Source organism: Sarcophilus harrisii, chromosome 4 (assembly GCF_902635505.1).
Source record: "Sarcophilus harrisii chromosome 4, mSarHar1.11, whole genome shotgun sequence".
Classification (NCBI taxonomy): Eukaryota; Metazoa; Chordata; class Mammalia; order Dasyuromorphia; family Dasyuridae; genus Sarcophilus; species Sarcophilus harrisii.
In genome coordinates this window covers 380,967,713-380,991,384 of record NC_045429.1, presented here as the reverse complement: position 1 = coordinate 380,991,384, position 23,672 = coordinate 380,967,713, and the positions used below count along the sequence as shown (strand labels likewise).

General features: G+C 38.7%; 1 protein-coding gene across 7 annotated transcripts in view; it reads right to left on the bottom strand.

Moving 5' to 3' along the window:
* Positions 1 to 23,672, bottom strand: part of SDCCAG8 (serologically defined colon cancer antigen 8) — a 270,874-nt gene that overhangs the window by 6,025 nt on the left and 241,177 nt on the right. For 5 of the 7 annotated variants that reach the window (XM_031968542.1, XM_012547925.3, XM_023502044.2 and 2 more), the window contains 2 exons: positions 10,697 to 10,823; positions 7,733 to 7,923 (listed from right to left, as the gene is read on the bottom strand). In XM_031968542.1, the coding sequence (XP_031824402.1) occupies positions 7,810 to 7,923; positions 10,697 to 10,823 (241 nt within the window). In that variant the 3' untranslated portion in view covers positions 7,733 to 7,809. Of the gene's footprint in view, positions 1 to 7,732; positions 7,924 to 10,696; positions 10,824 to 23,672 lie in introns of those variants that run through there. The other 2 variants (XM_023502043.2, XR_004234180.1) reach the window with 2 other exon arrangements.

Sequence of the window (23,672 nt, the reverse complement as noted above, 5' to 3'; positions counted from 1 at the left end):
CTTGATACTCCCCCCTTGACTTTTGGGGCTTTTGGCACACTCTTTTCTCTCCAACCTCCTCCCTGCCAGACTTCTCTCCTCAGCCTCCACGGCTAAGTGATTATCCAGGTTGTGCCCACCCACGTCCCAAAGACTTTCTCCTTGACCTGCTTCTCTTCTCCCTCCATGCTAATTCACTTGATCTCATCAGCTTCAAAGATTCAATTATTTTTATGCAGCTAGCTTGGTCTACCTATCCTATCCATTCACTTTTCTGCTGACCTCCAGTTTTGTGTTTTCTCTAAGTGCCTTCCAGCTCAAACTGGAGATCCAATAGACTTCTTAAATGCAACAGGTCCAAAACCAAATTCACTGTCTCTCCCCCAACTCCCACTCCATTCTCTCAGTCCTGCAGGCTCACAGCCCAGGGGATGTCCTCAAATCACTCCCTTCTCCTTCGTATCCAAACTATTGCAAATCCCTCTCACACATCCCCTTCTCCCTTACCTTGCTGCAATGTCCTCATCATCACCTCCCATCTAGACTATCCCAATAGCCTGATATTGTGGTCTGCCTGCCACAAGCTTCTCCATGAACTATCTAGTTCATGCTCAATTTAGCTGCTAAAATGATTTTCCAACCATTTCATCCCCTCCCACCGATTCCCCATCAGTCAATCACCTCCAGAATCAAATGGAGAATCTTCTCTGAGGCATCCAGAGTCTGTGGTCAAGCTCCTGCCCAGCCTCCCACCCCAATATTCTCTGATCAGTGATCCTGGTCCCCCCTTGCTGTGGCACAAACAGGTTACTCTTGTGGCAGTTACTCTGGCTGTCCCCCCCCCCCCCAAGCCTGGAATGCCATCTTCTTTTATCTCATCTCGACCTCTTGGCTTCCTTCAAGTCCCATTCAAAATGCTACTTTCTACAGAATGTCTGTCTTTCTCCACCCTTTTTAATTCTAGTGCCTCCTCTTTGTTATTTCCCTATTTTCTTTATTCCCTAATATAGGGGATGTTATTTCCCTATTCTGTGAACAGAATACTTGTACATTTTGTGGCCCCCTCACTGGACAGTGAGCTCCCTGCAGATGGACATTGTCTCTCACTTTTCTTTGTAATATCAGAACTTAGTGTAGTGTCTAGCAGATACTAGGTGTTAAATAAATGCTCATTGGTGGACTGCATAGTCAATATTATATGGGGGATGGGCAACTAATTACTTCCATAGCTTATTACTTTCCTCCTCATGCTTTTGGCAAAAATGTTGGACCTAGTCATGAGGGTACAACTATATTTATTTTAATTTTAGAATTAGTAACAATCTATTGGGAATTTTATCATTTTCCTTCATTTTCCCTTCTGGTCATTTGGGATTCTTGAAATCAGTATGAGCATGAACTTCCCTCCTGTTTTGTTTTTCTATTTCATTACTAATCTTAAAAGCCTGATAATCCCAATTGTTGTATTTTATAAGTAGTTGGTAAAAAGAACCCAACTGGCCATGGTCAAAATGGACTCAGGTCATCCTCCAAATCTTGGTTTAAGAGTTCTGTTTTCCCCGTTCAAAAACATAAAAATCTGGGTGCTTTTGTGCAGAGAATCTTGCTCAATCTACCTCCCGACTTGAGTCCATGAGTACCAGAGAGGATCTTTGGCATTCTCCCATTGCCATTGTATGTCCCTCGAGGGCAGCAGCTGCTTGGGGAAGGGAGGACACAGAGCCTTCTGCACCTTCCTTAGCAGTCACTATCCATTCCATTACAATCTGCTGCACCAATGAAAGCTTCTGCTAGGAAGAAGGCATCCCATGTTCCAGGTCTTCAAGACCTGAGACTGGGCTCTTTATATCTCAAGGAATTACAGATCTGCAGCAGGCAGAGAATTGCAATTACCAGGGACTGAAAAGATTTCCTTGCACATAAACAGAAGATTGGTCTTTTCTTGGCCCTTTTAATATAGCACCTTGACCGAGGACTTTGTGCTTTCGATCACAGCCCAAAGCCAGAGAGAGATCATAGTCCAGTTCTCTTGGTCTATATGCTGTGGGAATGGAAATCCAGGCAGTGCGGATCAGAAGGCCGCACAGCCTTTGCAGAGGAGAGGCGGATCACACTTATTGATGGATGTTCCGCTACCTTTGTGTCTCACAGTACATGCCAGCCGAAGAGGGCTCCTCCAGCAGCTGGTAGCATCCCGAGTCTGGAGTCTTGCAGGCTTCCTTGAATCACAGAAGTCACGAGAACTTTCTCGGCACACGGGCAGGTGTCTGTGTTGTTATATGAACCACGTTTCCATGGTAAATAGATTTTCAGAGCTCCCGAGGGCTAGACAGTGTCTCTGACAGCAGAGTGGTGCCTCTGGCTGCCTCATGTTTGAAAGCGTTAAAAATAAAGGCAACGTTGACATTTGGGGTTGTAATGTGATGGAATTGCAGTCTTTTAAAGGCAAGAACCACTTATCTCGCTACATGTAATATTCAGTGTTTTGTTCACTTGTCTAATTGGATTAAAATATTTAGCTCCCTTTAAAATCTTGATTGTGAATTTATATCGCAAAATGTAATGTCTGACTTGGGAAGCAATAGATGGAACAAATGTATCTGAAGCAATATAAAATTCATTTTCCTTGCATGATGCTTGGTTTGAAATTACTCACTCTTGGGCAAAATGAACTGTCAAAGGAAGAGCAGGTTTGGCTTAAATGGAAGCCTCTGTGCATTTCAATATTAATTATGCATAAAACCCCAGTTTAAAAAGTTGCTAAAATACACAGTATTTGAGTTATGTGTGGCAACTTCTCAGCAGGTCAGAGGATCTTGAAATTTGAAATGCAGTGTAGGGGTCTTATTTCTGCCTTCAAAAGCACCCTGGCAGCAGGGAGTTAATGACATTTTAGCTGCATATGTTCAAGTTTATTTTAAAAAATATGCAACAGTCACTTTGGTTGACAGTGTCTTGTACACAGTTTTGAAAGAATCAGGGCAAACTTTAACAGAGTCAGTTTTTATTTGAAAAATATTTTCTGGGAATGTATCAGTGTTTATTTTTGAGACTGACAATTCGGGTGAAAATCAGGATAAAAACAAAAAAACAACAATTTGGTTGAAATCAAATTGTTTGTTTTCATCTATTTGGAATTCTTTCCAAAAAATCTTGATTCAGGAGGAGGCTTTTTTTGAGTTTATTCAGCGTATTTGCTGTTATATTCAGGCACCATCTGTCCTGCAGGTAGCTAACTTTGTGAAAGATGATTCTAAGGCAGCAAGGTGTAGAGCTGAGGGCTCCTAGAAAGAAAGCCGATCTAAGTGTGGCGTGGTGTAAAGAAGCTGAGCCATGATCGCCTAGGTGTCCAATGCTTGTGATAATTCTCTCCAGCCAGGACCTCTCCAGCTGAGTTTCCTTATCCATAGCTTCCTCACGTGCCATCATCTAAATCCTATGTCCTGTTAAAATTGTAAACATCCCCAATAAGTCTCCCTTTTTTCTTTCATTGGTTAATTTTTGGATCGCCCATTGATTGGTTTGTTAGCGTGAGATAATGTGGATCATTTTCAAAGTGGCCACGTGTAATTGTCAAGGCTATTTATAAACCACAAATTTAGGTGACTGTTTTAAGACAGTTTCAGAATCCTTTCAATAAAAACTTGTAAAAATGACTAAAACTGAAGAGACTTAAAAGGGAATGACTTCCTAGGATTAACACTTTAGATGGGATCAAATATCCTGTCTGGGATATTTATTGGTTACCAGAAAATGCAAAAAGCAAAATAAGTAAAGCCATATCCAAATTAAATTTTTAAAAAGCAAACATTAAAAAAAATCCTATAAATGTATAGATCACTTCTGTTCCCCTCCCCACCCCCCCTGCTTTTCCAGATGTCAAACTCCCCATGAAAAGACCCTTAACTCCCCACCAGCTGGCTCCCTACTTCCTGCCCAGCTGTTAAAGCCTCCAGGCTTTGAGTCACAAACCTCTGACCCTGCTCCCAGCTGTCAAGCTCTCCAGATGACTCTCTTTCCCTCCCTCAGCTGCCAAAGTCTTCCTCAGCTCCAGGACTTAAGTACTTTAAGATAAAATATTGTCCATTCTAGAAAGACCGACCTTCCTTAAGAGGTCATAAGAGGCTGTGATGGTTCATATTTTGCTTAGAGGAAAAGATAGTAATAATATAGTGGTAGGAAACAATTTCAGGATTGTAGTGGTATAAGAAGTGGAAATAGAGAAACTGGTTTGTAAGTATGTTGGAATGTTTCCAGAGATAGGTTGATTATTGCTGCAGTTAACTCATACAAGAACTAATGCAGCCCTTTTTATAATATTTAAAATTTCTTTTGGAGGAGGTAAGATCTTGTGCTCAAAGATGAAAATCCTAAAGCCCTTCCTGTAATGAGAAGCCCCACAGGATTGAACCTGATCAGCCCTCACTAGGCTTCTTAGCCATTCAATAATACCACTGAAGGGAAATATGGGAATTCTTGTTGCCAAAAATATTACTGACGTGGTTAAGTCTCTGAATGTCTCTCTCTGTTAGGTATTTTATTATGGTTCACATTTCAGAATTTAAACAGAAGTAATTTAAGATAATATAGCCTAGTTCTACGCTTTTACACTGGGCAAAAAAAGAAATCATTCTCCTCTTCCTGAGCCCAAATTCTATCCAACAACGGCTATGGACTTTGGTGGTATAAACCCATAGCTATAGGGCCCACTGGCACCCAAAGCTTAAATCCATCCAAGTGACAGCACCTCTATTTCAGAGCAGAGACATGTGACACAAACACCTGGATTCTTGGGTGTAGAGATGGACAGAGATTTGGTTCAATTATACTTTGCCTACAGGATGCAGATTTTTATATAGCCAAAAGACATCTCAGTTTGTTTCTGGGTGAAAACTTGTCTGCTAATGAAATGACCAGGTGGACAACCAGGACACTACCAGTAAAATGTAACACTTGGCAAAATATTTCAAATTATTGTAGAAATATGGATGTAGCCTCTGGCTTTTTACTTTTTAATGTGTAGTGGTGTGTGTATATGTGTGTGTATTTTCATGTTCATATGCTACCAGCCCACATTACTCTAAGGTAGGGTATGTAGAGAGAGAGACTAGAGTGTCTCATCTGTGACATGGAAGGGGCCATTCTCTGTAGGTGACATTTCAACTGAAATTTTAAAATGTAAAAATCATAAATTACTTGAGTTAAGTGAAAGTGGATTCAATATCATATAACTATCCGATAGTTATATGTAATTCACCTGACTATATCCAACCATGAACAGAGAAGATGATTATTACTGTTGTCATATTGACATAAAACTTTCAGGTCTACACTGTAACTCTGTAAAGTGTTATTATTCTCAATTTACAGATAAGATAATTGAGTCAGTGATTTGTACAGAGTCACATCCCTAGCACCAGAGCCAGAATTTAATTCTCCTTACACACACACACACACACACACACACACACACACACATTCTTTCTCCTGTCTCCCTTTGAAATTATGCTCTTGAAATCTTAATTCTGTTATTCACTAACTGCAAAGAGTGTAGAGTTTAGCTGTGCACCCAGTAAAAATAAAGAAATAAAAAGCCAGCATTCTTGATAACAATGACTGTATCTTTCTTGTTCCAGGGCTGTCATCCTGCCTTCAAGGAAAAAAAAAAGGGGGATCTTAATATACCAGAAAGCAACATGGTGTGTGCTGTGCAGTCATATGTTTTATGTTAAATAGCTGTCTTAGTTGTTTTAAATGGTTCAGTGGAAGTTTCACTAACATGAAGCCCTTCTGCACTCTAGAATTCAACGAGCTTGTTCAATTGTAAAAATCCATCACAAGAGGTTGAAGCACACTGACACCGCCTGAGTCAAGTCTGGTGCCATTCCTGGGTGACAAACAGCCCTTCAGTTTATGGCTTCAGCTGAGAGCTTTCAAACCTGGATGGCTGCCTCCTCTTTGAACGCTCAAGTTTGCTACAGCACGAAGCCAAAATTTATCTCTCCCAAATTTCTTTTGTCATGTTCCTATTAAAATAACTCCAAATGTAATATCTGAATCTGAAAGGTTTCTTTAGAGATGAGCCAGATGGGCTGGTATCAGATAGCAAGAGCTGGTCAAATCACTTCTGTTGCTTTAGGCAGGGGAAGAAAGCCCTGCTGGCTGCTTCCAGAGGACGTGCTAGTTTTTTCTGCTGCATCTTCCTGAGAAGCTCACACAGTCGTCCACAGGGCAATTAGGAGATTCTTAAAACCTTAAGAAAAGTCCTTAAAGCACAGATGATTTTTACGTTTAAAACTGACAGTGCTCAGGAGGCAGGAGGGGACTTAAAAGGCAACTCACCTATTGTCATGATCAAGTGAGAGAATGATTTTTGAGGTCAAAATTTGCTTCTGTGGAGCCTCTCCCCATTTGTTTGTATGAGTGGGCTTTCAGCTGCAGAATAGCTAAGAGTTTTTAGGAACTGTACTCTTAGTTTGGACAAGTGTTCAGTCCTACAAGGGTGCACGTAACCTGGTAGCCTTCCCTACATTATCATAGGGCCTAGCTCTGGCTCTTGAGGTTAATTGAAACCTCTCTGGCTCCAGGCCTTGGGGAAGACACTGGGAATGATGGCTGGTTGGGCCAGAGTCAAAGGAGAAGGCCTTTTTCTTATTCCTGTTGGCCCTGGTTCTGTGCTTTTTTCTCTCCTCCTTCATCTTTGTCACTAGCTCTCCACCCATAGAGGAATTTGGGGTTGGGGGAGTGGGCCAGTGAGGAATTCTGTAACATTTCATGCCTTCTATATAAAAGGGGGAAAGATACAGAAGACCACCTGCAGCTCTTAGGGAAGGGCCTCCTCTGTGCAGGATCTAGAAGCAGAATGGGCACAGGTGGGACTGTACCAGCCAAGGGATTCCTCCACAAAAGAAATGATAGATCCATTAAAGTAGAGCAACAGATTTAGAGAGGGCATGGTTGTTAGGATGGAGAGATTAACTTTCACAGATGAGCCTGAGGTTGAGAAGAGAAGTATTTGAACTCGGGTGTCTGGACTTTCAAATCTGTGCACTCCTGGCTTTTGTGCTGCACTTCCTGGGACAGATTAGACAGTCCCTAGAAGAGGGGATCACAAAGGGGAGGGAATCACCTCTGTGCCGTGGAGGTCTCTGGTTCCTGAAAGGATGGAAGAGTTCTCGTGACATGTTAGTTTTCAGTTATACTGTCCCTATTAATAACACAAATCTACTTACTTTGATGAGAGATTAATAAGAACCTGTGTGTAATCCTATTCAATAAATGAAAATGACTTTCAAGTGGTGATCTCATCACCCTCAAAAAAAGTTCTAATGGGGTGACAAGCACAGCTACTCAGAAAAGAATATGCCACAGGACAGCCTGGCATAGGATTGGGAGTCCAAAGCCTCAGATTCAAATCCTGACATCATGGGCCATTTTTTGTTGTTGTTGTTGTTGAAGTATCCTTCACCTTTCTGAGTCTCAATTTCCCCAAATGTGAATTGAGGGATAATAACTAAACCATAATATCATTAATAATAAAAATAAAAATAAATAAGGGATAATAAATACATCAGTTTATATACTTTCCAAGGTTATTTTAAGAAAAGACCTTAAACAATGAAACTTCATGTAAAAATGAGCTTTTGTTATTCCCACCCCATATCTTCACTCAAGCCTCCACCTGCCCTCCTCTTCCTTTTGTCTTTTCAAATCCTCCCAATTTATAAAAGGACCAGTCCATGTATTTCAAGAGTATAGTGATGGGAAACATTTTAATTATGTGTGATAGTCTGCCGTTATACAGTGATGTGGAAAGAGCACCAAAACCCACTATGTAATCAGGAGACTTCTCAACATATTCGATGAGCCTGTAATTGTAGAATGAACCAATGAGGTTTGATCCAGCAAATCCAGATCGGCAAATCGAAAAATTTCCTTGAGTACCTGTGGTGTAGAACAAAGCTTCTTAAACTGTGAGTCATGACCTCTACATGAGGTCATGTAACAACGTAGGGGTCATGAAATTATGATTTATCATCAGTAAATATTTGATTTCTATATCTAATTTATATACCTATATATCCAGGGTCATGTAAAAATCTCACAGATAAACAGGGATTGTGAGAGGAAAAAGTTTCAAAAGCCCTAGAATACAAAATAGTATTTTCATCTGGTAACAAGAAAAGCACAGAATACAAGAAGATTTAAATCCTGGGATTTTTCACTCAGCACTTTTGTGACACTGGATAGGTCACTTTAATTCTGTGGCCCTCAGTTTCCTCATCAGTAAAACGAAGAGTTTAGATTAGATGCCTTCTGAGGTTCCCTCTAGCTCTAAATCTATGACACTAAAATTAAGTGGAACATAGTTCAAGGACTGATTTTATGTGAATCAACAAGCATTAAATGCTTAGTGTGTTTAGCACTGTGCTAGGCAGAGGGCCAAAAGTCCCAACATAGAAACTATTTATTTCAGTGAGATTCTGTCCTCTTAAAATGACACTGATCTCTTCTTCCAAACTCAACAAAAGCTTCTGGTCATCAGCGTTTTTAAACAGCATAAAAGTTTTACAAAGCACCTTTCCCAAAACAAAATTATCAGGTTAATGATGGATGATTGTAGCCATTTTCAATATAATGAAATGAACACAGGGAAATTCAATGACTTTGCCAGACACTGCAAGGAAGGCCTTCCACCTATTAAGATCCCTGTTTTTTCAATTACCAAGCTTCTCCCTTAAAACACCAAATTTAAAGTTTTAAATGATACTACCTGATAACTGTGTCCTGTTGTTTCAGTGGGGTACAAAGGAGGAGAACGGACTTAAGATCTGGGTTCAGATCTCAGCTCTTACACTAATTGTGTGACTCTTGGTAGCTTCCTGTTCTTGGCCTGTTTCCTAATATGTAAAATGCGGATACCCTTTTTCACTACTTACCTCAAAAGAAAGTGCTTTGTAAACCTTAAGTGCTATGTATTTTTGAGTTATTCATTTTAATTTCAATGTAATTGGTTTGGATTCTAATTAGGTTGTAAGCTCCTGGAGGGTAAAGGACCTTGCAATTTGGTTGTAAGATCCTGGAAGGTAGGGTATTATAATTAGGTTTAAGCTACTGGAGGTTAGGGGGCCATATAATTAGGTTGTAAACTCCTGGAGGGGAGGGGGTTATATAATTAGGGTTAAACTTCTGGAAGTGTAATGGACTATATAATTAAGTTGTAAGCTCCTCTGGAGGCTGGGGGACTATAATTAGGTTTAAGCTCCTGGAAGGTAAGGAACTATAGAATTAGGTTGTAAACTCCTGGAGGGTAGGGGACTATATAATTAGGTGGTAAACTGCAGAAGGTAGGGAACTATAACTAAGTGATAAACTCCTGGAGGATAAGGGACCATAATTAGGTGGTAAACTCCTGAAGGTAGGAGACTAAGATTAGGTTGTAAACTCCTGGAGGGTAGGGGACCATATAATTAGGTTTCAAGATACCGGAGGGGACTTTATAATTAGATGGTAAGCTCCGGAAGGGTAGGAGACTATATAACTAGGTGGTAAACTCCTGGAGGGAAGGAACTATAATTAGGTTGCAAGGTTCTTTCTATCATTAGCTGGTGAGCTCCTAGGGTAGGGGACTATATAATTAAGTGGTAAACTCCTGGAGGGTAGGGGATTATATTTAGGTTGCAAGATCATGGAAGGTAGGGGACTATTATAATTAGGTTGTAAACTCCTGGAGAGTAAGGAACTATAATTAGGGTAAACTCCAGAAGGTAGAGGACTATAATTAAATGATAAACTCCTGGGAGGTAAGGGACTACAATAAGGTTGTAAGCTCCTGGAGAGTAGGGGACTATAATTAGGTTGCAAGATCCTGGAGGGTAGGGGACTATATAATTAGGTTTCAAGATACCGGAGGGTAGGCGACTTTATAATTAGATGGTAAGCTTCTGGAGGGTAGGAGACTATATAATGAGATGTAAACTCCTGGAGGGAAGGGACTATAATTAGGTTGCAAGGAGACTATCATTAGCTGGTGAGCTCCTAGGGTAGGGGACTATATAATTAAGTGGTAAACTCCTGGAGGGTAGGGGATTATATTTAGGTTGCAAGATCATGGAAGGTAGGGGACTATTATAATTAGGTTGTAAACTCCTGGAGAGTAAGGAACTATAATTAGGGTAAACTCCAGAAGGTAGAGGACTATAATTAAATGATAAATTCCTGGGAGATAAGGGACTATAATAAGATTGTAAGCTCCTGGAGGGTAGGGGACTATAATTAGGTTGCAAGATCCCGGAGGGTAGGCAACTTTATAATTAGATGGTAAACTTGGGAGGGTAGTTAGGTGTAAACTTCTGGAGGGAAGGGACTATAATTAGGGGGTAAGCTCCAGGAGGGTAGGGGACTTATTACTATCTGAAACATTTCCTAGAATTCCTGCAGGGCCTGGCACAGTGCAGGGCGAGGTGGCCTTCAAGGCTTTGGTCTTTGAAGACTGCCTTGGTTTCTAAGGCAGTAGGGATTGGAGGAACAGAGAAAAGGTTTGGAGAAAGCTGAGAGAACTGGCCTAGAGGGAGGAGAGGAAGGGAGAACAAGGCAACAAGGAAGGGGAAGTGGGGGGCAGGGAGAACCCCCAGCCATTGCTCTATGTTGGCTTCTTCCCTGGCAGTCTCACGCTGGATGCTTTCTTCCCTTTGGTGTGGGGGCTGGGGGCGCGTACCTGGGATTTCAGACTCTGCACCTCTTCCGTTAGCGTCTGCCGCTCCATGAAAAGCTCGTTCTGCTTCTTGAGGAGGAGAACCAGCTGTTGGGCAGTGGACTGGCAGTGCCTATCCAGCTGGTTTAACCTGGAGAAGAAGATACCATGGCGTCAGAGGGGCTTCCCAGCATGGAGCACTGGCCTGCTTCCCTGGAGTTGGCACTGATGCTAATGGGCCAGAAGCTTCCATATCACCCGCAGGTCCTCCCACAACTGGAAAAATGGGATCTCAAAGCACACGTTACAAGCTACGGCTCCACCAGGATCCTTCTCATTGTCAGAGCTTTATCCCCTTTCAAGTGATCTTATCTTTAGTTAGCTGGGTAAACTTTTAATGATCCCTGAAGAACATCCTGGAGAACCTTTTTTGTTTTGTCTTTGTATCTCCAACACTCAGCACAAGGTCTTACGTAGAATAGGAGCCAAAGGGACCCATTATAAAGTATCCCACTGTTTTCACTTAGCTTTTTCGTGAAGATCTTTCTTTAATAAGAGAGAGCCTTCCAGAACAGAGGTTCCTACCCCTTTTTATCAATATTAATTGTTCTGGCAATCTGCTGCGGCCTGGAGACCTTTTCAATCATTATCAATATCATTTCAAAATAATGCAATTGCCTAAAAGAAGAAACTTAGCACTGCAAGGGAAATCAGTAAAAGAGTTATCGAAATGTTTCTTGAAAGTTCCCAGACCTGCTGAGATCTATCAGCAAACTTCACTTAAGAACTGCTGCTCTAGAGGAAAACCACTTCTGGAAAATTGTGATTATTAAAAAGTTGATAGGGCATTGATTGGACTTGGAAACACAAAGACCTCGATCCAAATCTTGCCTCAAACACCTACTAGTCACTCTCTGTGCTTTAGGTTCTTTATCTGTAAATTAAGAGAGTACACCTGAGGAGGAGGTCCCTTTTGCCTCTAAATCTATGATCCTTAGCTTTAATTTACTTTTCTGCATTATCCACTGCTCCTGATTATGGCCTCTTGCTCCAAGTTGCCCTTCCCATATCACTAATGTCCATCAGGTACTTGGACTAAACTTTTTTCCCTCAGAAGCACATACTCACGCAGACACCTCAACTCTTCTCTTCACAACCCAAGCACCCCAAGACCTTTGTCATTTGGAACGACCTAAAGGCTCTTCACTATCCTAAGCCACCCTTTTCTGGCATTCATATAGGACTGAACACAGGATCCCATGTGGGGTCTGACCAGGACAGGGGAATATCACCCCCTTATTCCCTGGACAGTGTGCCTCTCCTAAGAGGTGGTCTCCTAATATAAGTAGCCTATTGTCACATCAGCATTTTGGCCAATATCACACAGTTAATTTGAGATTTTAGTCCACTAAAGTCCCTAGATGTTTTCACAAGTTGCTATCTGGTCCTATTTGCTCAAAAACTGAACTTTTGAACCCAAGAATAAAAATGTAGTTATCAGTAATAAATGAGACCATATTTGGTTTGGTCTGGTATTCTAGTTTATCAAAATCTTTTCAATTCCTTCAATATATTAACTATCTCTTCCAGTTTGTTGTTGTCAAATGAAAATCTGATAATTATGCCATTGATAGCTTTATGCAAGTCTTTGATTAAAACATATTAATTATAAAAATTATAAAGTATAAATTATACATATAGCAGAGATTTCTAGAGCATTCCTATCAACCTGACCTGGCAGTTCAGCCAATTCTGAACTGATAGGAATGGGATATTCAACTGATATTCATCCCAGTAAGTTTTGAAAGAGTGGTCTGGGGATTCCTGAAAGCCTTTCAGGGCGCTCCAAGAAATCAAAAAAATTTATAATAACATTAGATAGGGTATTTTAATTTCCAATACGGTAAGTATTCAGAGACACAACCCCCCGAAACAAAAGATGGGGGTAGGGTGAGAATACTCAATAATTTTTAAGAGTGTAAAGAGGTTTTGAGACCAAGATAGTTTGAGAATCACTGATTTAGCCCACATCTGTCCATCTCTTCCACAAGAATATCATGACATAATTTACCCAATATTTTGCAGAAATTTAATTATCAATAGAATTCTCTTAATCTGCTAGGTTAGTAACCCAAAGAACAACAACAATAAAAAAAAGGAATTGTTGAATCTCATTTTACCAATATAGAAACTCGGGTAATGTAATCCATGCAGAGACAAAAATCTCTCGTTTACAACTTTGCTGACAGAAATATCTAGCCTTAGACTATAGACATCAGTGAGAAAGAACTTCATATCTTTCTTGACATTGCAAAATCTGCCATGCTGCATTATCATGTATGTGTGATGGAAACCTCTGATACTAAACAGATGATGAGCTAATATTCCCTTGACAGGCTATCAGCCAGCAGTTCAGAATCGCCCTCAGGTACATGTGGTTCTTGGAGAAGACATCAATCAACCTGACATTTGTCTCTCTTCACAAACCTCCAAAATCTGAGGGTAAATTATGGCCATTCTTAATGAAACAGCAATTAGGAAATTTACAGTTGAGAAAAACATGAAATACTAAAAAAAAGAAAAAAGTTGATAGGAAAACTACTATTATTCTTGAATTTATATGCTGGAGGAGGATGCAAATCACATAAAATCTTAAAGGTTGGGGGTGAGGAGAAGATGCAAACTGTGAACTAAATGTTTTCCATTATTAATCATTTAGTCAATCATGAGCTCCAGGACCGATGACCAGATGTCTTCAAAAATTTGTTATTTGTCATTTCTGCTGCTTACAGTGTTCTACTTTCTAGACTTGCTAATTCAGTCAAACTCTTAGCCTTATTTATACATTGACTGCTTCCTCCTGCTAAAAGGAGGAATTTCTCACCCCTTTCTTTTATATTGGATCAGAAATGTAGCATTTAGGTAACATTAAATTACATTGGTTTTTACTCTTCAGATTCCAACTGGCAAATCCCAAAGCACTGTTGAAAAAGGGCTCCCTTTATTTTGTATTTGAAAGTAAGTTCACTTTTTGTAGTGCAGTCAAAATATATTTTAAAATCTGGTGAATGGAATTAGAGGCTTAGAAATTTAAAGGTAGAAGAGAATGGGGTGGCTTTGTGTACAAAGCACAAACTACAAATCCTGGCCTCAGTGAGTCTTCCTTGAAGGTGTATTTAACATTTATTTTTAATTTTTTCCCTAATTACAAGTAAAAACAATTTTTAACATTCATTAAGTTTTGAGTTCCATATTCTGTCTTTACCTTCCCTCTCAATGAGATGCAAAGCCATCTGATATGTTATATATGTGTAATCATATAAAACATCTATATTAGTCATTTTGTGGAGGGAAAAACTTGAACAAAAAAAGAATGTGAAAAATAGTGCACTTGAGTCCATATTCAGATGCCATCAGTTTTTTCTTTGGAGGGAGATAGCATTTTTCATCATGAGTCTTTCAGACTGTCTTAAATCACTGTAATGCTGAGAATACCTAAGTCGTTCACAGTTATCACATAATAATTGCTATTCCTGTGCACAATATTCTCCTCACTTCATTCTGTATCAGCTCATATAACTCTTTCTAGGTTTTTCTGTAATCATCCACTTGTCATTTCTTATGACACAAGAATATTTCATCATCATCATCATCATAAACTACAACTTGTTCAGTCATTCTCAATTGATGAGCATGCCCTCTATCACCAATTCTTAGCCACTACTTTTTTTAGAGCTAGTAGAAATGTTTTTGTAAAAAAAATAGGGTTTTTTCCCTTTTTTGGAACTCTCTGAGATGCAGACCTAGCAGTGGTATTGGTCAATCAAAGGGTACGCAGTTTTATAGTCAAAAAAAGAGATTAAAAGTTCTTTATGAGTTGATATTATAAACTGGCCCTGTCTAGCTTAAGCTACAACAAAGATCCCTGACAGTTTTCCACCTTGACCACCTAAACTGAGAGAACTGGCAGCATAAGAATAGTATTTCAGGGAGGCAAAAATGGTTTAAATGAGAATTTAAGGATGTCAAGATTAAATGACCTAAAATCACCATTATATTTTACAGATAAAGAAACTGAGACCTAAAGAGAAGTGCCTTGCCCAAGATCAAATAGCCTGCTAATTATACCCAATTATAGATTTCTATCTTTTCACAGATAAGTCTTGTAATTATAATGTTCTAAATTAAAATTCGATTATATTTTCCTGGATCTGCTTTTCTGTTTGTAGAAGAAAAACTAGTAGCCTTCTAGGGAGGCAGTGGACATTCTCAAACTGTTTTGTTTCTCCCTAGTTTTCTGGCTTGAAATCAATCAGCTTTTTCCTTACAGTCGTTATGGAAACCAAAGGCTAGGAGAATCAATGGACTTAGACCTGAAGAGGACCTTAGAAAGAGGCTATTGGTCCTTTGGGAAGCACAGACTAAATAGAACAATAGAACTAAAAAGAACAAAAACTTCCTTCTTTTAGTCTGATACTTTTCTTTCCCTTCCAAGCATCCTTTTACCTCATGTGAGTGAGGGTGGGAAGGATAATGGAAAGGAGAGCCTTCCCTTAGTCTACATACCTTCCATCTCCAAAGGGAGTCAGATAAAAATCACATCTGACCCTCCCCAATATGGAAATTTTGGTTTGGGGTCCTCATCTCTCTCACTCTCTCTCTAATCTGTAAAACCTAGACACTGAATGGAGCTCCCTCTGCTTAATTTCTCAGCAACAACATAATCAACCGAGCAGCCTGCACTTAGGTTTTGGGCACTGAATCATCCTACCCTGAGTTGATGAAACAGTTTAACTGCTCTGCCTCCAGTCCCCACTTCACCCTCATACCTCCACCCATTTCGTGCAATTCTGTCTCAGGGGATCTTTTCCTAAAACTTCAGTGGCAAAAGACTAAATTCATTTGTAACCATGGGTTAAAAAAAAAAGATTTGTGTATATACATATACATATACATAAATATATACATGCGCACACATATATATGTACTCCAAACTAAATTTTTTTTTACCAAGTTTCCTAATCAAATATAAGATACACTAAATCCCTGTTGTGATTCTCTAAGATTCATTCTTCACTCTAGCCCAAACTAATAATACCCTTCTTACCCTGTGTTATGTTTCTCCCTAGTTTTCTGGCTTAAAATCAATCTGCTTTTCCCTTACAGAGTCATTATGGAAAACAAAGGTTAGGAAAATCAATGGATTTAGACCTGGCTATGTTAATTCCCTCATTTAAGAAGTGTGAGAGCAGTTGTGATCAAAATCATTTGATATTAATCAATAATAGAGGAGTGGAGCAACAGAATAGGCAAGACAAGGCAAAATCAAAAACAATGAAACTCAATAACCCAGTGTTTAGTAGATCAAAAAAAGAAATTATTTGGGTAGGAAGATATTATCTGATTAAAAATGCTATCAAAAAAAAACAAAAAAACCTGACAAAAATTAGGCTTAAGCAAAAAAATCATGTCATATTCCATAATCAGTTCAAAATAAATGTGACTTTTATAGTGAAAATCATAACATAAAAATAGAAAGAGAAACAGATTATATATACCTTTTCTTAGAGCCATGGGTAGGAATGTTCTTAACCAACAAGAGATAGAGACAATTACAAAGGATAAAAACATTATTTGATTATATTAAATTTAAAAGCAGCAGCAAAATTAACCTATTTAGAACATGAAAAAAGTAGTCAAATGGAAAAAAAAACAACTTTGAATCAAATTTCTCAGACAAGAGTTTGATATCAAAGACATATAAACAACTATCAGGTATGTGGGTATATGAAAATGCTATTCCCCTATAATTTATCTAAGTCAAAGAAAAATTTAAAAATAAAATAGTTCTTTAAAAAGTTCCCACATATTCCAAAAGTATTATAGCAGCATTTTGTGGTAACAAAAAATTGAAAACAAAGTAAATCCTATTGGGTGGAGAATGGCTATACCAATTATGGTATGTTGTTATATACCAATGTAATGAAATGTTAACGTACTGTATGAAATGAATATGATTGATACAGAGAATCATGGAAAGCTCCCCATGATCTGCTGCAGAACAAAGTAAGCAAAGCCATTAAAACAACATACACAATGGCTAAATCATGTAAATGGAAAGAACCACAAACAATAAAAAATAATAATGAGAACATGCATAGCCCCACAAGAGTGAAAGGAGAAGATTTCTCTATCCCATTCCTTTGCAGAGATGAAAGGTATGCAGGTTTTATACATTGTATATGTTTTAAGATTTGATTTTTGCCGATATCTGCTCTTCCTTTCTGTTATCTGGAATTGCTCTGGAGGGGAAGCGAGGGGAGAAGGGGATAATGGGAGAAATGTGATGATAAAAGATATCAGTAAAAAAATGTATTTTAAAAATGAACAGACCAAGGAAGGAAAGGCAACTTGTCCAGAGTTACATAGCTGCTGAGCCAGGATTAAAACTCCACTTTCCTATTCCAAATCTAATGCTCTTTTTATCACACCAAACGAACTCCATCTTATTTCACTCTGAAGCCACAATCAATTATCAGTAGAAGCCCCATGCATGCTTCCTCCTGAGGCTTCATTACAAAGGCTAAAAGCTCAGCAGCTCAGGGACACTCATTATCCTTCAAGCCTAGGATGATGTTGTGGGGATAAATGCAATGATTTGGAATCAGAAAACCCGGCATCCAACCCTCATCTGCTACTTACTACTATTAGAAGACTGAGCAAAAACTAATAAACTTAACAGAGATAAGTCTAAAATTGCATATCTGCGTTCAAACAAACATTTTACCAGACTGGGGAAGTGTGAGTAGGCAAGAGAGTTCACTCAGTTCGGATCTGATTTGTTTTAATGGCTTGGGGGGCAAGCTGAGACAATAGTGATATGGCATCCCCAAAAGAGAATGTAATTTAAGATGACATTAAGAGAAGTCTCATGCTCAGGGACGAGATGATTTCTGAGGTCCCCTTTAACTAAAGTCTTTACTTCTCTGATCTCCATGGACAGAGTTTAGAATGTTGGGGAGAAAGACACTGATGATGCTGGAAAACAAAGAGATTTCTACTCCCCTGGTCTATGAACTGAACATATTTATTTACCACTTTTATTGTGTACCAAGAGGGATAGAGAGCTAGCCTTGGAATCATGAAGATGGAGATTCAAGCCAAGAAACTGACACATAATGGATGTGTGACCCTTAGGCATGTCATTAATCTCAGAGTTTTCAAGGCAACTCTCTAAGACCATGAGATACAGAACAAGTTCCACTTTAAGGCAATGAAGGGAATTTCTCATTATCATATCCCTCCATCAATGGAAGCAAAATCTAGTAACCACCTCCTCACCCCCATGCCCCTCAAATTAAAAACCTCCTCTGTGGAAGACATTGGGCTAGGTATGCAAAGAAAAGGTAGATATGGTCTCTGGAGCATTTTTTTCCAGCCAGACATTTATATTCATAATTCATCGATTTGTGGCTTTCAAGTATTACTAGATAGATATGGGATAAATTTTTTTCACTCTTGTAAAATATAAAGGGTTAGATTATGCCATGAGCAGGGCAACCAGTAAGCAAGAGCTTCTTTTGAATTAACAAAACCAAATTACATGTGTGACATTCTCTACCAAAAAAGGGCTATCTCAGTCCCTGTGGGTATCTGTGCACTGATTAGGCAGGAAAATGGTCTCATGTTCAATATAGTTTTGGGGTTTCCAGAAATGTATTTGAATCCAGTAAGTTCATTAAAGCCCCAACTGTTGAAAAGAGCCAATAAAAAAGCCCATTCAGGGAATCACTATACCTTGCTCTGTAATTAGAAATGTGTCTGAACAATCTCTGTAGGAGAATACAGGAAGAGTCACTAAGAACTTCCTTATTCAAAGACTGAATAATAAGGCTTGAAACATTCTCGAGGGAGAGTGACACTGATTATGTTTTGATACTCTCTGCAATATCTCTATCACTTACTGATTTTGCCTCATTTTTAGAGAGCTGAATGGGAGTTTACCTTAATTATTTTTTAATCTGTTTCCAAACCTTTTCAAAAATTCAATGATGTCATTTATCTTAAAAAAAATTCTTTCTATTGGTCACTCAATATTTATATCAATTAAAGCAATGGTAGACACTGAAAAGAGGGGAAAAAATACTGTTGTAATGAAACAGATTTTGGGAAAAATAGGTCTTGATAAGGAAATATATTTTATCTAACTGTTTAAGGGTTATCACCAAGTTTAGAGAAAACTGATTTTTTTTTAATGACAAAAAATTTCTGATAAGTCCTGCCATGTATACTGAACAAGGCCAGGCTGCATTTTCTAATAAATATCACATCATTACAGTACTAGCTCCTTAAACACAATCTTTGTTCCTTACCCCAAATTCTTTCTTAGTTCTCCATTCTTCCCCTTTTACTTTATTTTTTGATATAGCCAGTGATGAATCACACACAACTCTAATCATATACCCTCTTAAGTCAAATATGCACTGGCACCTCTCCCCCTTAATCCTCCTATTTGACATCTAGACCCATATCTATTTCTGCCCCACGTTAAATATCCATATCATATCCATGATCTCTTCATATTCATTCTTAGTGATTCACAAGCTATACTACAGTTTTTCCTTCCTTGTTCCACCACCTAACCAAACTCTCACATGTGGATGTGGATCTACTATAGATGACTTGCCTGACACTTTTGTTTTGAGCAGTTTCACTTACATGCCAAACTTATATTTAAACAAAAGGTCTAGTAATAATATCAGGAAATAGAAACACACACAATAGTAGTGTGACTTTTATTGCAAGGAAATTCCATAGCTCTGGACATATGCAAAAAATGTAAATGAACAATATGCACAATTGGTTACAGAGAATATGATGGGCTGAAATGGGTATATGGGATACAAGAGAAACACTGATTGCCTATTTCTTCTGCTTGCTTCACAGCTATCAAACTGTCCTCTCCTTAACCCTTCCATTGCCATGATCTTGTATTAAACATTTATTACCTCTCCCCTACTAATCAAATATTCTCTCTAGCATTTTCCTTTTCTCATTCATCCTTCCTGCTATGAAGCTAATCTTTTAATTTAACAGATCTGATCATATCCCTCCTCCATCACTGAAAACCTTTGGTGATTCTCCCCATTACAAACCAAAAAATAGTTTCAAACTCTTGCCATCAGTCTTGCTCCTATCACCTTTCTTTATATCACTTTTTTTTTTCACGCACATTTCCTGCACCATTCCTCCTTTCTACCATATCTTCTCACATGACAGGAATGCTTTTCCCCCCACTACATCTACAAGCTCAAATCTTATTCATTCTTCCAATTCCCCTTAAAGAACAACTTTCTCCAAGAAATCTTCCTGAATACTCTGACCCTCCCTTTAACTTGAATGATGCTATGTATTTATTTATTTATGATGCACTTATCTCCTTCCATGCTCACTCTAAGACCCCAATATTTCCTCAACCAACAAGCAAGTCCAGGGACTGCTCATGTGCTCTCCCCCCTTTCTGTCTTCACATCAGCCACCTGTCTAGACTCAAGGAGCCTCCTGCAATCGATTCCGGGAAAGATACACCTTGGGCAGAGGTAAACTGGCTGGTGGTTGGATGATCTTCCACCTGTTATTCAGGAATTGAGCAATCGAAATTACCTTTACTTCTATGAAAACAAACAAAACACCTCCCTTCCCCCCCTCCCCTTCACTGCTCTATGGCTCCACTCAGAATCCTAGAGGTTCTACATCTTAGTTGTCAATGCCGCTGAACCCACGCATCCATATTGGTCTCATGGGTCCTTGGTCTATTCCGCCCTGTCTGTCGTGCTCTGGAACTCCCAATCTGTTGTTTTTAAATGCATTTCATATCAAATGCACATGTATGCATGAGAGGCACATGCTGTCACAGACATGTCTGCTTGACTATATGTCAAGATTTCCGTTCATGTCCCAGCTCTGACACTTAGTATAACTTTGAGCAAATCTCTAAAGATTAGTTTTTCTATTTGTAAAAAGAGAAGATTGAGGAGACTGAACTCAGTTCACTCCAAGTTCCCTTGAATCTCTGAATCTATGTTTCTGTATCACAAGTTGAATTTTCTACATACCTGTGGTTCTCCTGCCTCCTTCTATCCCCAGAAAATGTAAGCACTTTTAGGGGAGAGATGGTTTAAGCTTTGTCTCTATGCCCCAACACTCAGGACAATTCTCACACAGAGAAAGATGGTAATAAAACTTTTCATATTGAATTGAGCTCCAGATTAGGAAAATAAAAAGATCATCAGATCATCCAATGATTCCACCACTGCCCTCAATATCCCACAGGCCATAGCCCTGGGCAGCCATCAGCTCCTGGCCCATTGGGCTTCCCTCACAAGACACTGTCTAGCAAAGTACAAGGTACAACATCAGTGCAAAATATCAGACATTTTCCATACCACTGTACTATGTACTAGAGGCCTGGCTTCTCTAATTCAAGGTATCTGGTCTGGTCATTTTTTTTTTCTTTTTTAAATTAAAAATGTGGAAGCAACATTGCATATAAAGTAGCAGAATTGTGAGCTCCTAGGAAACCACAGTAGCCAGTCTAGCAGGGGAGTGTGTGGAGACCAGTCAGGTCTTTCTCTGGGAAGGGCATCAACATCAAAAAGGAAAAGATTGAAAAGACTGCATCATGTGCTGTTGCAAATGACCCCAGGCTTTGCAAAATACACATGTGGATGAAATAACTAAAAGTCATGCAAGGATCACTTCAAGGATCACAAAGTGATTTCTTTTCCTGTAAGGTGGTCAGTAAAAAGTAATTTCCTTCCCCATTTAACAGGTGAGGGAAAGGAAAACTTCAGAAATATTAACTGATCAGCTTGAAGTCATGCAACTTATTTCCTCAAGGTGAGTGCCAGATTCTAGCTTAGGCCTCTTGATCCCCAATACAGGTGATGCTCACATGTTCATCCCTAGGGACAATGATGAAGAAACCAATCACAGATAATTCCAAATACTGGATTCTGAAATCACAGAATCTCCGAACTAGCAGAATTTTGAGAGTTTGTCTGAGCCCAAGTTGCAGGTGCATGTTCTGCCAAAAAAACACTTGTGCACATGTTCATACGCCCTGCAAATTGTTAAGACATGTATGACCTATAGCAAAATTCCATATAAATCAAGTCATTTTACAAATGATTTCTTTTTGAAGGCACAAAAGGAGTTTGCCACTTCGTTAAAAGAACCCTATGGAGGATTCATTTTTTGGTAAAGAAAACAGTCATCCCCATTTGGCCAGTTCCATAAGTTTGGACTTTGTCAACTGTAAGAATGTCCCAGCACTAAAATGATGCTTTTTGGCAGGAAGAAACAATGTTAAAAGAATGGGAAAAAGAGATCTATAAACGTCACAGAAGGTATTTTCTCCTACAAAATGCTTTCCTAGAGCTCTATTTTGGAAACAGAGTGGGGTAAAGAGGCAGTTGGCCTCATGAAAATGAAAATTTTCCCCACATCTACAGTATCCCTTTCTGGAGGACAAAGAACAAAACTAGTAAGGTGTCTAACAGTTCTCATTTAGGTATTAAATCCACAAGGTTTAGCTTCTTCTTTGATGTAACTGTGCTTTAATTCATCGTGGATTACAGGTTTTAGTAAACTCCATATTCAGCAGAATTAGAGACATCTGGCTTTCCTCCTGCCAGTAGAAAAACTGCCTCCATGAGCTTTTGTTTTTTTTTTTTTTTAATTTTCAACTGAAAATTAACTTTATGGTAGATAAACAGAAAGGTGAATCATTGTGCTCCCTTTTTGTGAAATGTCCTTAACCCCTACTCTATAAATTCCTATGGCTCCCTGTAACTTCTAGAGTAAAACAATTTTTTCCACTAAGCATTTAAAACCTTTCTCTAGATTACTAGACTCACTCTATTTGAATAGCCTACAGAGGTTGATTTCTAAATGAGGAAAAGGGGAAAAACTTTAATTCTAATTCAATTATAATAATATATTAATATAGGAAAGAAACAATCATTTTCTCTTACCTATATGAAGCCTTTCCTGATACTTTCCCATTCCTAACTGGCTACCTTACTTTGAATTTATTGTGTATATAATATCCCTGTGGGTAATGCTGTTTCCAATAGAATTTAAACTGCCTGAGGGCAAAGACTTTTGATTTTTTTTCCTGTATAAATCCAGTGCCTAGGACACAATAAATAGGTGTTTAATACCTTAAATGCTGCTTAATTAACTGACTAATTGGTTGCTATCCTGATTTATTGCCAATATTGAAATTCCAGTAGATATAAAGGCCCCTGATTTGTCACTTTTTCATGTGATGAATTTCAATTAAGAAATCACATTAATTTAAAATGTATTTTACTCTGAGACTTGAAAATTGGTATCGTTTTACATTATTTCAGATAACGAATTAAAAACCATGCATAACTAGTGAAGGTAGATAAGGATAACTATTACTTCACTATCTGAATTTAACTACTGCTCGGATGGTTACTCGAGACTCAGAGCATCCATCATTTAAAGGTGAAGGCAGTTTCAGATGGTTAATTTTAGATTTCCCAATGCCCAGATCTAACTCTGCTCAATGATTACTTGAATAGCTAATATGTGGTGGGCAATTCTAGAAATCATTTGCTCTTTAATTATGAGAAATTAGATTCTACTTTCATTTGCTATCCTATCAAATCCTTCTATTCACCACAGGCAAAGCCAGTTTTAAGTATCTGTAGATGGAAGTATGTATGTTTGTGGTGTGTTTTCTGAGGAGAAAAAAACCTTTCCCCTGATTTCCAATACCTAACTATTGAAATAACCTCCCAATTGGTCTTCTGGCCTCCAATCTTGCTCCTCTGCAATCTTTCACAGCCGCTATACCCATACTCCTAAAGCTCAAATCTGATCATATATTCTCCTATTCAATGACCTCTAAGAGCTCCTAAATGCCCCTATAATCAACTATAAATTCCTCTGTTTGGCACTTAAACCT